The sequence below is a fragment of the Equus caballus genome, chromosome X, assembly GCF_041296265.1.
Source record: "Equus caballus isolate H_3958 breed thoroughbred chromosome X, TB-T2T, whole genome shotgun sequence".
Classification (NCBI taxonomy): Eukaryota; Metazoa; Chordata; class Mammalia; order Perissodactyla; family Equidae; genus Equus; species Equus caballus.
The window spans coordinates 66,828,362-66,842,184 of record NC_091715.1 but is presented as its reverse complement, the minus strand read 5'-3'; the positions used below and the strand labels follow the sequence as shown (position 1 = coordinate 66,842,184).

The following is a 13,823-nucleotide window of genomic DNA, read 5'->3' as shown; positions in this document are numbered from 1 at the left end:
TCACAGAACTACAACAAACAATCCTAAAATTTGTGTGGAGCCATAAAAGACCCCAAACAGCCAAAGCAATCTTGAGAAAGAAGAACAAAGCTGGAAGCATCACACACCCTGATTTCAAACTATATTACAAAGCTATAGTAATCAAAACAGTATGGTATTTGCATAAAAACAGACACATAGATCAATGGAACCTAATAGAAAGCCCAGAAATAAATCCATGCATATGTAGTCAATTAATTTATGATGAAGGAGCCAAGAATATGCAATAGGGAAAGGACAGTCTCTTCAATAAATGGTGCTGGGAAAATTGGACAGCCACAGGCAAAAGAATAAAACTGGGCCACTATCTTACACCACACACAAAAATTAACTCAAAAAGGATTAAAGACTTGAATGTAAGACCTGAAACTATAAAACTCCTGGAAGAAAACACACACGGCTCCTTGACATAGGTCTTGGCAATGATTTTTTGAATCTGACACAAAAAGCAAAAGCAATAAAAGCCAAATAAACAAGTGGGACTACATCAAACTGAAAAGCTTCTGCACAGCAAAGGAAACTGATACTGAATCACTTAATCTCAAATTTGCGTGCCCAGTGTGCAGCAAGCCAAACACTGAGACATCAGTGCTTGTGTTACCAGCTACAAACATAGGTTCTTTACCTGCCACACAAGAGGGGTCAAATAAAAACTGGAACGCTAGGCCATGGCAAGGAAAGCGTTTTTATTTTGGGTGACATCAGCCAGGAGATGAGAATGAGCCCTCAAATTAGTCTCTTCTTGTCTACCAGAAAGATGGGAGGCGAGGGGTTTAAAGGTTGCAAAGAATGTGTCTGCTTGTGGGGTGGGGTTGGGGAGCCTGTGGGCTTGCTGGTTGGAGCTTTCCCACCAGCCAGTGTTCTGCCTTGGGAGGCTGCTTGCAGAGAAGGGGAGGAGATGAAATGGAGTCCAAGTGGCTGTCCTTGATTGTCTGCCTCTGTGGGGGATGGTGGATTCTGGTGCCAGGAAGCCAAGGAGTAAGCAGGGAAAGTGCTTTTGGTTTTAACCCTGTATATGCTGGGTTTAATGTAGGGGAACTGATATCATGGCCAGTGTCACTTGGAGATGGAGAAGGGCCCCATTTGTGTTGGCCAAGATGAGAAGGTAGGAGCATGGGTTTGCTCAAATCCACCTTCACCAGAGCAAAAAGCAGGGGTGTTTTATAGAGCTAAGGGGATTGGCAGGAGGAGTTTTGGGGAAACAAAGGAGTCACTCCTGATAAGTCCATGGGCAATCTGCAAAGGCTGCTGGGGGCCAGCCATCCAATGATCGCAACCTCCCCGAAGGCATTCTCTTTATTCTACAAAACAAACTCACAAAGCCTCAAGACCCTAGTCATTCCTCAGGTTAAACAAGGAAACAGGAGATTGACAAGATTCATCTATGTCTTTGTTGGGAACAAAGTCAGAAGGCAATCGGAGCCAGACAAGTGGTGCAGTGGTTAAGTTCACACATTCCGCTTCAGCAGCCCGGGGTTCGCCAGTTTGGATCCTGGGCGCAGACCTACATACCACTTGTCAAGCTATGCTGTGGCAGGCATCCCACATATAAAGTAGAGGAAGATGGGTGTGGATGTTAGTTCAGGGCCAGTCTTCCTCAGCAAAAAGAGGAGGATTTGTGGCAGATGTTAGCTCAGGGCTAATCTTCCTCAAAAAAAAAAAAGGCAATCATGTTCTTATTGAATATCTACAGTAACCCTCAGGTACCCGGCTTCAAAACCATCAACAAAACGAAAAGGCAACCTACTGAATGCGAGAAAATATTTGCAAATTATATATCTGATAAGAGGTTACAAAACATATAAAGAACTCACACACCTCAATAGCAAAAAAAAAAAACAAAAACCCAAACAATCCAATTAAAAATGGACAATCTGAACAGACATTTTTCCAAAGAAAACATACAGATGGCCAACAGGCACAAGAAAACATGTTCAACATCACTAATTACTAGGGAAATGCAAATCAAAACCACAATGAGATATCACCTCATACCCATCAGAATGACTATTATTAAAAAGACAGGAAATAACAAGCGTTGGCAAGGATATGAGGAAAAGGGAACACTTGTGCACTGTTGATGGGAATGTAAATTGGTGCAGCCACTATGAAAACAGTATGGAAGTCCTTCAAAAACATTAAAAAGAGGGGCCGGCCCGGTGGCACAGCGGTAAGTGCACGCGTTCCGCTTCGGCAGCCCGGGGTTTGCCGGTTCGGTTCCCGCGTGCGGACATGGCACTGCTTGGCAAGCCATGCTGTGGTAGGCGTCCCACATACAAAGCAGAGGAAGATGGGCATGGATGTTAGCTCAGGGCCAGGCTTCCTCAGCAAAAAGAGGAGGATTGGCAGCAGTTAGCTTAGGGCTAATCTTCCTCAAAAAGAAAAAAAAAATTAAAAAGAGAACTACCATATAACCAGCAATTCCACTTCTGGGTATTTATCCGCAGAAAACCAAAACACTAACTCAAAAGGATACATGCACCCCCATGCTCACTGCAGCATTATTTACAATAGCCAAGATATGTAAACAACCTATGTGTCCATTGATAGATGAATGAAACTGTGGTTCATATATACAATGAAATATTATTCAGCCATAAAAGAAATGAAATCTTGCCATTTGTGACCTTATGCTAAGTGAAATATCAGACAGAGAAAGACAAATACCATATAATCTCTCTTATGTGTGGAATCTAAAAACATATATAAATAAATAAAGCAAGCTCATAGATACAGAGAACAGATTGTTGGTTACCAGAGGCTGGGGGTGGGAGTGGGAGAAATGGATGAACCGTTTTTGTTTTTGTTTAAATAAATTGAATTTAAAAAAGAAGTTTTGAATTCAAATACATGAACAATAGTTGTGAATGATTTATGTGCACTTGAGAAGAAAGTGTAATTCCTTGTCCTGCTTACTAGGTTCTTATCACTTGACAGCCTAGTTTACATTATATATTGTTTTATTCAGCTCCATATTTTTAAAATCAGCTTTTTGTTTACTTGCTTTGCCATATCCTGATAGCAGAGTGTTGACACTCCAATCACATTATACAGCAAACCTTTGATATGTGAGGAATACATCCCAAGCCATGCATCCTGAGACTGTTTGATTTTCATCCGTAAGTGCAGTAAAGGTATAACTGAAAATTTCAAGTTTTCCTTTCACATCCTTAGTAGGGTCAACCACGAGTAGAGAGTGACAAAACTAAGTTTACATTTTGATATGGTTCAGTTCATTCACTAGCTAAATCACTTGTTTTGGCAGAATTAGAAATTGCCCCCATGTCATGGACCTTCAACAATAATTTCTCAAGCACCCACAATGAAGCAGGCGCTGGGCTAAGGGGTGAGGATAGAGAGCTGAGCTACACACTTGTAGCCCCTGTGCTCGTGAAGCTTCAATGCAGTGAAGCACACTTGCAGATTATTGAAGCTATATTAAACCCGTAAATCCCAAAGTTCTACTCTATGTTTAATTTTTTCCTTGAACTTCTTTTTTCAGTTTTTCTGTTATGTGGTTTTATGCTATCTTATTTAGCTTATTATACTTTCATTGTATATCATACTTTGGACCTAAATGCCCTGACTTTATCTATCTCTTTGGTGCCTTTCTTTTATGAAATCACCTATGAAACCCCTTCTTTCCTTCTGGGAAATATATATTCGGTGGCTATCACATGCCAGGCACTGCTTTAGACATTGGGAATGTTGTGACAAGTAAGAAACAGTTTCTGTTCTCAAGAAGCTCTCAAACGAGTAGGAAAGACTCACCTAGAAGCAAATAATTATGCTGGAATATAATGTGTTAAGCACCACAGTAGAGTCATCAAAAGGCTATGGAAGAATGGAGGAAGGGGTTATTAATTCTTCCTGGTGAAGGCTTCACTGAGAACGTGATATTTGATGCGGGCTTAAAAGATGAATAGGCTTTACCATGTAGAGAGAACATGTACAAAGTCAAAGAAATGTGAACATGTTCAGAAAACATGAAGTAGGCCAATGTACTGCTTTATTTAGATCATGATAGGGAGTGACTGGAGGTTAAGAGGGGCCAGACTGCGAACGGCCTTTTTTGGCCTTCATGTTGGACTAATCAACTATTATGTGTATGGAGAGGTGTTAAACTCCCTGACTGATAGCCTGGGTCCAAAAATCTTTGACAGAGTACAGCTCTTCCCTCTGCAGGGCAGCCCTCTGGATATCACTGAAGGACTCTGCTCACTTTTTGTCTCCATGATTACCTCAGACAGATCCCTGGCCATTTGGTCCACTGGGGTCACCATCCTGGCCACTCTTTGGAAATATTCCTTCCTGTTCTCACATTCTGCGATTAAGTCCTACTGATTAGTTCCCTTGATGACCACCACGTACGAAGTCACTGTGACATCCAGAGTGTGGAGCAAAAGCTTAGAGTATTAGAGTGTCTCAAAAATACTTAGAGGGGAGGAGGAGAAAGAGGGAGGGCAAGAGATTGCATTGTGGGGTAGAAAGTGATGGTGAGAAGAAAAGATACAAGGGGAATAAATTTTTGAGGAGGATCAAGTGGCCAATGCTAACGGGAAGGCAAAGGCTGAAACTGCAATCCACTTCTGCTTTCACTCTTCCAGGTGTAGCCTCATTCCCATGTGTGCCCTTGAGACTCTTCTGGAAAAATGCTGCTCTTGTTGCCCCTTCCTGGACAACCAGGACAGGTGGGCACTATTCAAATCCAATTCCCCTTTTACTCAATTACCTTCTGATCACCCCCTGTGAGGTTTTGACCCACCCAGTGGGCCCCAATGACTCCTACCAAGGCTTCTCCCAATCTGATAGGCCCCCAAATCAAATCAGCCACCTTCATGATATTACCAGCAGCCTTCTCTGCCATGCTAAGGAGTTTAAATTTTGTCCTGGAGACCAGCATTTACAAGACTGTATTTAGAGGCACTCCAGATATTCCATGAGAAAGTAATAGGTGTTATGTAAACAAGGGTTCTGTTGTCAGATAAGTTTGGGAAACACTAAACAGTCCCTCTTAGAGAGTCACCAGTGCTCATCAGTGTAGTAAAGACTTTGAAAATATTTCATTAAATACATCTATCTAACTTTATTCAATTAAGCATCTCCCGTAGTTATTTAACCACAGAACCATTTTTTTCTGTGCAATATTTATCAACATCTGAGGAACATTGGTGGTACTGAGAACATGATTTAGGATATGCTGGTAGAAGCATTATAGGAACGATAAAGGATTTTAAGCAGAGAACTAACTAGGGGGAAGATGATTCACCTGGTATTGGGTATGTTGAGGTTAAAGTACATGTTAGAGATTGGTGAGCTGGATATACCGGTTTTGAGGGAAATTCCTGATGAGGGAAATCTGGTTTAGAAATAGATATTTGAGACCGGAAACAGTGTAAAGTGAGAGAAGAGGGTGGGACCCCACCAAAACCCAACATTTAAGGGCTAAGAAAAGGAAAAAAAGCTAGTCTAAATGGCCTTTTGTTCCCGATTTTTTCCCAGCTTTATTGAGATATCATTGATATATAACATTGTGTAAGTTTAAGGTCTATGACATGATGATTTGATAAACATATATATTGCAAAACGATTACCACAATAAGGTTAGTTAACACATCCCTCATGTCACATAATTACAATTTTTGTTTTTTGTGGTGAGAACATTGAGATCTATCCTCTCAGCCATTTTCAAATATATGATACATTATACTAAACCGTAATAACCATGCTGTACCTTAGATCCCCAGAAGTTATTCATCTTATAACTGGAAGTTTGTACCCTTTGACCAACATCTCCCCATTTCCCCCACTTGCCAGCCCCTGGCAACCACCATTCTATACTCTGTTTTTATGAGTTTGGCCTTTTTCTTAGATTCCACAGATAAGTGAGATCATACAGCTTTTGTCTTTCTTCTGACTTATTTCACTTAGAATAATGCTGTCAAGGTCCATCCATGTTGCTGCAAATGGCAGGGTTTCCTTCTTTTTTATGGCTGAATAATATTCCATTGTATCACATCTTCTTCCATTCACCTGTCAATGGACACATAGGTTGTTTCTATGTCTTGACTATTGTGAATAATGCTGCAATGAACATGGGAGTGCAGATAACTCTTTGAGATACTGATTTCATTTCCTTCACATATGCGCCCAGACATGGGATTGCTGGATCATATGGTAGTTCTATTTTTAATTTTTTGAGGAACCTCCATACTGTTTTCTATTGTGGCTGCACCAACTTACATTCCTATCAGCAGTGCACAAGGGTTCCCTTTCCTCCACATCCTTGCCAACACTTGTTACCTGCTGTCTTTTTGATAACAGCCATTGTAACAGGTGTGAGGTGATATCTCATTGTGATTTTGATTTGCATTTCCCTGATGATTAGTGACGAAGAGGATCTTTTCATGTACCTGTTTGACGTCTGGACGTCTTCTTTGGAAAAATGTCTATTTAGGTCCTCTGCCCATTTTAAAATCAGATTATTTGGTTTTTGCTATTGAGTTGTATGAGTTTCTAAATGGTCTTTTAACTTTTGGTCCCTTGCTATGCTTTTAAGTGTGTCTTTTGTTGGTTTCCTTGTGAAGGAAGAGACACCTGTGTTTTTATTTACTCTTTTAAAATTCTCAGAATACAGCTTTAAGAAAAACTTTAAAACAGAACTTAGTCAGGATTTAAAATATAAAGTACCTTCCCCACAGTAGACTCAGGGTGGTTGCAAATACCTTGGGATTATGGTGTTAGAGGACCATTGTGAGGACCAAGTGACCTATGTGAAAAGCCTCTGCCAACTTAAAAGTAATCCTGAGTAAAATGTCTTTGATCTTTCTGAAAAGCATGCTCGCTAGCTTAGTGGTGTAGACATAAGGTAAGCCTTTATATTTGGAGACAGCAGACTACCACACAAAAACTTGCACATGAATGTTTATAGCAGGATTATTCACAATAGCCAAAAAGTGAAAACCACCCAGAAATCCATCAACTGGTGGATGGATAAAGAATGTGGTGCATACATACAATGAAATATTATTCATCCAGAAAAAGAATGAAGTACTGATACATGCTACAACGTGGAGGGGTTGGGGGAGATGGGGGAATGGGGAGTGACTGCTAACGTGTACTGGGTTTCTTTCGAGGGGTGCTGAAAAATGTTCTAAAGTTAGATAATGGTCGTGGTTGTGCAATATACTAAATACAACTGAATTTTACACTTTAAATGTGCTAAATTTATGGTATGCAAAATATATCTCAATTTAAAAATGCATTAAGACAACAACCAGAGAGGGGGCTGCTCAGGCTGCCTGGCTATCATTGGAGTCTTTCAGGACCTGGGTGGGGCAGGGAGCATGCAATTGGCTGGGCTTGAGAGGACTGAGAATGCCCCATCTGAGGAATGACTGGGTGAAGCTCCTCGGGGCCAGCAACTGCAAGGGCTCTGTAGCAAGGAAGCAATTCCTAATGCCCTCCCCTGACATACCTAGCCCTCCCTCAATCCCCCTTCTCCCCCTTTTTGGTTCGCAGTAAAGGCATGTGCTCTTGGGCATGCAGCCACTTCAGTCACAGGAAAAGCAGCTTTTGGGTCTCTGAGTAGCCGTGCTGAGTTTTATGCTGCTCAAACAGTTTGTGCAGGGCATCCACATAGAGTGCATGGTATTTGTCCACCATCTCCTGGCTTGGATTTTCAATTTTGGGCACTGGCAGAGGCTCCCCAACTGCCAAGAGAGGTGGGAAAAGGGAAAGGCAAGTATTAGACTCTTCTCTTTCTTTAACCTTCTTCTCCTTCCCTGGGCCAAATCCTCTCGCATCCCATGTTAGCAGCTCCCAGCTTTTCCTCCTCTGAGACCCTCTTCTTTGGTGGGGGAGGGGAGGTTGAGGTTGAAAAAGAGCTTAGGTGGCCTTGGGGCTGAGAGCAGCACTCACCTACAGTGATGATAGGCAATGGGTATGGCAGGATCCCAGTGGAGCCTTGGCGGAAGCCTCGACCATAGATCATGCAAAAATAGAAACCAAAGATACGGCGGAAGCAGTTCTGGAACTTATGCATCCTGCTGTCTTTATGGAACAGCACCTGATCAAAGATCTCGGTTTCTCCAAAACTGAAGGTGGGAACCAGATGAGCCCTGTAGGAAAACCCCGATTTATTTCCCAAACACAGGCTAGGGTAAGAAGAACATTTGCTCATGGCCAGGCTCCCATCTATTATAAAATCCCCGTGACATAAAGCATTTTTTCTTGCACTAAATAGGGCTCCCATATTGAGTGTTTTTTGTCCTGAAATTTTCAAGGCTATCTCTAGTCCAGGATCACAAGGGCAAGATATGGGGGTGCAGAAAAGGAAAAGGAGTTTGGGCAGAGATCTCCCGAGACCTACATCATGTAAAGAAAAGCTTCCAGGAGGTGTCAAGGAGGGGAACATCTGACTCTGTTTCTACTAGCAGGAAGCACAGAGACGATGACGATGATTCTGCCCAGATGTGTATATATGACATGTCCCTCACCCACAGGGACTATGTATAAGGTAATTCTGTCCTTGAGTCTTGGAATTAGAGCAGAGAAAGGTTGTTTCCCTCCCACAGGCCGTGGGAATTCACCCTGACAGTGCCCTAGGGAGAGAAACAGGCTCCTTAAGTCTTCCTGTGAGAGAAGAGTAAAGAGAACACAGTCTCTCTCATTCAACTCTTTGTGAGTTACTAATAATGATCTCAGAATTCTGACATATGTTACCTTACTGGTTCCTCACAACAGAGACAGTGGAAGACACAGTAGGGGGTTATTTTCTTTATCTTACAGATCCAGAAGCCCAGGTTCTCAAGGGGGAAGGTCACTCAAGCAGTCAGTGAGTGGCAGGACCTGGACTAGAACCCAGGACTTCTTCCTCACAGCCCGGAACTCTCTCCTACATTATGCTCCAAACTGATGAACAAGCCATTCAGACAAGGTCCTTAGAAGAAATAGTTCCCTCTTCTCTGAGTCTGCAATAGGACAATTGTCCCTGTATCCAGTGAGCTAGCCTACTAACCTGATGGGACACCCCACAGCTCCACCCTTGGGCTCCTGCTCTTTGCCCCCACTGTTTATCCCTAAGTCAGAGTGACTAACATTTATCCATTGCTTACTGTGTGCCAGGCACTTGGTAGGTGTTACATGTGAATGAATTCATTTAAACCCCACAATAATCCTACGAAGTAGGTACCATTATTAGTAGCCACATTATGAAGATGCAAACACCAAGGCTCAGAACGGTTGAGTAACCTGTCCCAGAGTGCACGGTAAGTCATGGGGCCAGGATTTTAAATCAGGCCCCTGACTCCAGAGCCTACGTGCATACTCACCATACTGTACTCCCTCTTGAACTTACCATTAACAGACAGATGTAGATATCAATGTTGATAGAGATAATGTGAGAGTCATCTATATACTAAGGGAGCCCTGGCTGATAATGAATCAGGAACCCCCCCCCCCCCCCCGATAATGAAGAATCTGGGTTTCTGGTTTGGCCTCCTGGGAACTTGTTCAGCTAGCTCAGAAGGAGTGGCTAACCTAAACCTTTTTGGAAATCCTAAGGTCATCTCTGCTACTTACTAGGTAGTTCTATGAGGTCAAGATTCATGTCTGATTCATCTTGGCATCGCCAACCAGGTCATGCTGCTTAAAGAAGGCCACCCCCTCTGCCGTGGGAGGAACACCTACCCATGCTGGAGCGCTGTGCGCACAAACCCCTTGCGCTTCTGGAGGATGAGGGTGGTGGTGTTGGGCACACTTTGCAGGGCCTCTCCCACCCCTCCCACTACAATGCCCACGAGGTTGCCAGTGCCGTGGCTCAGCAGGTGATCGATAGCTGACTGACTCACAGAGCACACACCTGGAGAGAATCAAGGAGCAGAGAGAGGAGCAAAATGATCAGGAGAGGAGAAAATGGCTGAGAGGGAACACCCTCTGCTCTACTCCTCACTGGCTTGTTTGTGTTCCCTCTTTCCCATGGGTCCTAGGAGGAGGGTCAATGAGATGGGGCAAAGGGTATGGAGAAGAGAAGGCTGTGGGCAAACACAACACGTTTCACTTTGAGGCAATATCTCCACTTCTCAGGAGGCACTGGGTTGAAACAACAATAGAAAGGTTTTCAGTGGGATGGGTAACCAGAGGACTTTCTGAATCCCAACAATAATTCTACCCTTTTCTTTTCTTCTATTGCCATTAACAGCAACAGCTTTTATTTATTGAGCACATACTCTGTGGAAGGCACTATATTGAACACTTGTATTACCTCATTTACTCATCACATCACATCTGAGATTGGACTATTATCATCAGCACTACTTTACGGATGAGGAAACTGAGACCAATAGAGGCTCAGTAGTTTGCCCATGACTGCATAGTAAGTGGCAGAGCCAGGACTCAAACCCAGGCAATTTAGCTCCAGAACATATGCTTCTAATCACTATGCTATGATGATGGGGGGTGGGGGAGAAAGGGTGAGATGGGATTGAGAGGTAGGGGATGTGGCTTAAAAGGGTGCATCTCCAAGCAGAGGAATGAGCCAGAAGCTCCAGGAAGTATGGTCAGAAGCACCTTTGGCCATGATGTAGTCTCTAATAAGGGGGATCTTGAAGAACCAGGACAGTGTGGCCAAGTGGGGAGTGATGCCTGGAAAGATCTTCGAGAAGCCTGTGGCCTCAGTGCAGAAGTTGCAGAAGGCGCCAAAGGTCAAGATGCCATGGGGGTGAACACCCATGAGGTAGTTGTGCTTAGGTGACAGGTCTTTAGTCTTCAGCATCTGCAGCCATGGAGAGAAACACCAGAGGTGGTGAAATGAGATCACGTGGGGAGGCAAGGGGGAAGACACTTCAGGGATCAGGACATTCTCTAAAGGGGAGCTTTTCAACAGATAGGCCATAAGTGTGTTTCAGGGGGCTGAGATAGGGTCCTCAACCTCTGGGAAACCAGGCAGGGTTTAGAGCAGCTAGAGCTGCTGGGCCTCTTGCCTGTGGTTGCAAGTAGTCTCAGCCACTCTGTTAGAGCACTTTATGCATGGTATCGTCTTCTACGACTGCAGTTATGTGAGAAAGGTCAGTGAGCTCTGCTCTAAAAATAGGGGCAGTGTTTCTTGTCTACTCCAGAGTGCTCAGAGGATCAACATTGCAGTACATTTCTGAACCTCTTCCTGGTGCTTTCTCCCCCAATGCCCCTCCCAATGTCTGCATAAGTAACTTTTATTGAACTTTGAAAAACCCTGCTTCGATATCACCATGTCTGTGAAGCCTTTCCTTACCCCTCATCTGAACTACTTGTGTACCTTGTACCAAACCACAAATATGTACTCGTCTGTCCTCCCCATTAGATGTGAGCTCCTTGATGGCAGAGGTCACATCCTACTCACTTCTCTGTCCCCCAAACATGGTACAGAGTAGACTTTCAATCAATGTTTTTTAAACTGCGCTGAACTATATTCGTGTTTTTGCCTGCGTCATCTGGTAGGTCAGGCCAAAGGTGTCCAAAGTGTCCTAGCAGAACAGTGAGTGCCCAGTGGCAATGCTGAGTCCTGAAGTATGTCCAGCCTGCACTAAGACTTCTCCGGGATACTCGTTATGGACAACCCTAGTCCTTTGGCACAAGTGCTCAATATTTTGGGAACTACGAGGGACTCTGGGGAAGAGACACTTACTGTAATGGGGAAATAGTCCCTGAAGTGGGTCCAAATACACCAGTTCCTTACCCAGGCCGAACGCCTGCCACCTGAAACAGAAATATCAGCAGGAGATGGTGTCTGTGTGTGCCAACCCCACCCCTGCCGCTCACCCGGGGCTTCCCTAGCAGCATGGAGGGACCAGGGCTCTACTAGAGAGGTGGAAAAGGAAGAGACCCCAGGACAGTTCCAGTTGGCTCAGCCCCTGTGGCTCTCAGAACCTGATTCAGAGGCCTGTGCCACAGTGAGTGGGACTCCCTGGTTACAGGTTAAGGTGGAACATTCTTAGGCCCTGTTCTTTCTAGGTCCATGAGTCTTACCTCGTTCTGGGGTCTTCCAGTCCAGGAAAAGCCAGGTAAAGTAAAGGGCTGGTAGCAGCCACAGGGATGTAAGCAGCAGGTAAATGAACAATGGCTGCAAGATCCAAACTGATGAGGGAGCAGGTCAGACCAAATTTGTGCTACCAGCAGAACTTGACCGTATCTAGCCCCATTAAGAGCCCTCCAAACCACCCAAGCTTCTGGTCTTGGACTTTTGCGTAATCCAACTCCTGCGCATCCATCACCCATGTCCACTTCTCCTTCAAACATTTCCTCTATCATCTACCATATTTCTCCACTTACCTGTCATCCCCGTCCACCTATCTCCCTGCCTGCTCACCATCCCTCTATGCCTGCTCCTTGCCTGCCAGGAGCTTTTTCCCCCTGCTCCCATTTGTCCACCATCTTTTCCCTCCCTATCCATCATCCCTGAACCCTTGTTAAATCACCAGCCCACCCTCCCTTGCCCATATACTACCCATATTTCCCCACACCCCGCCCACACAGCATCTGCATCCCTCTACTGTTTCCCATCCACCATTCTTGTCCTCTTACCCATTCGCCATTTCTTTCATTATCTCTGTCTCCCCCAAGTCTATCACCACCCTCCTCCCAGAATGGAAAACTCCATGGTTCAAACACAGGCTATACTTCTCTAAGTCTGTAATGCTAATGTTTCTTCTGTCCCACTCCCCATGCTTCCTTATGATCATAGACGTATCATACCTATTCCCTGGGCCTCACTTCCCCTCTCCAGATAGTGGGGATTAGGAAGTGACCAAAATTAGCTAGATCTACTCAAATCTATCATGACTGTTCCATCCCGCTGCCTGTCCTCACTGGCCCCTGGAGCTCTATCTCTTCCTTCCCCAGGGTCCTCCTGAAACTTGAGACTCCTTGGCTTCACTCTGTGCTACTATCTGAGATGATCAAAAGCCAGAGATGAGACTTCCCATAAGCATAAAAACTGCCCCAGGTCTGGCCCTGGCCTCTGACTCTGGCTTCTTGCCATGCACTCTTGGATCGGTACTCACACAAGACAATGTAGCTCAAGGGCCACTGCACAACTGTTAGAGTCTGGAAGTGCTTAGGCTGCTTGAAATAAGGCATGGTGCCCAGGAGCCTGAGGAAGGTGAAGATCTCAGAACAGTGTTCCAACCAAAGATGACACCAGCCTCTGGAAGCTTCGCTCAATCGTGAACGCATATGATTATGAGGCTTTTCACCTGTCCTCTCCCTTCCTTGCCCTGCCCAACACCCACCACCCACCCACTGCAGGGGGCAGGCTCTGGAGTACCAAGGACTGCCCCATAGGTCTGAGTCCTGGGCTCTGCCCATTTGCCCTTTGACTCTCTTTCCTGGAATTATTAGGACATCAGGATGGAGAAAGGTAAGAAGGACTGCCATCCAGTTCTAGAGACCCAGAGATCCAGCCGCTCTGAGACTACAGGGATTGTGACCTCAGGGAGATGGCTGGTGGGAAAGGAGCTCTGGGGGTTTGTGGGATGGAGAGCACCTGGGGTTAGGTGTCTGTTGAGACTGTTGCTTTGAGGCAGCGTGGTTTGGCACTGTCCCCTTCTTTTAACTTTCTATTATAAAAATTTCCAAACACACATAAAACTAGAGAAAGCAACAAAGTTTCATCATTGTGTTCATGTTTTGTGTTCATCCTCAAATTATTAACATTTTGCCATACTTATTTCATCTCTCTCCTCATTCGTTTTTTTGGGGGGTTAGTATTTTAAAGCAATTCTAACTCATCATGTCATTTCACCTCTAAA

General features: G+C 44.5%; 2 protein-coding genes across 3 annotated transcripts in view; both read right to left on the bottom strand.

Annotated features, from left to right (window-relative positions):
- Positions 1-13,823, bottom strand: part of IGBP1 (immunoglobulin binding protein 1) — a 105,710-nt gene that overhangs the window by 14,864 nt on the left and 77,023 nt on the right. The window lies entirely within an intron of this gene.
- AWAT1 (acyl-CoA wax alcohol acyltransferase 1) lies at positions 5,519-13,373 on the bottom strand. Of its 2 annotated transcripts, none has more exons than XM_001490112.5 (7): positions 13,077-13,373; positions 12,043-12,150; positions 11,702-11,772; positions 10,609-10,813; positions 9,730-9,901; positions 7,960-8,159; positions 5,519-7,751 (listed from the first exon to the last, which is right to left on the bottom strand). In XM_001490112.5, the coding sequence occupies exons 1-7, from the start codon at positions 13,246-13,248 to the stop codon at positions 7,597-7,599; spliced, it is 1,083 nt and encodes a 360-aa protein (XP_001490162.2). In that variant the 5' UTR covers positions 13,249-13,373; the 3' UTR covers positions 5,519-7,596. The 2 variants fall into 2 exon arrangements, with proteins under 2 accessions (XP_001490162.2, XP_070114830.1); XM_070258729.1 differs by having other exon boundaries at positions 5,519-6,072.

What these genes read in the sequence shown, in the direction of transcription:
- AWAT1 (XM_001490112.5), bottom strand. Translation starts at nt 13,248, where the DNA reads ATGCGTTCACGATTGAGCGAAGCTTCCAGAGGCTGGTGTCATCTTTGG. An exon ending in GGGACTATTTCCCCATTACA is followed by an intron (nt 10,814 to 11,701) that starts GTAAGTGTCTCT and finishes CCATGGCTGCAG; the next exon opens with ATGCTGAAGACTAAAGACCT. An exon ending in CGCACAGCGCTCCAGCATGG is followed by an intron (nt 8,160 to 9,729) that starts GTAGGTGTTCCT and finishes GTTTTCCTACAG; the next exon opens with GGCTCATCTGGTTCCCACCT.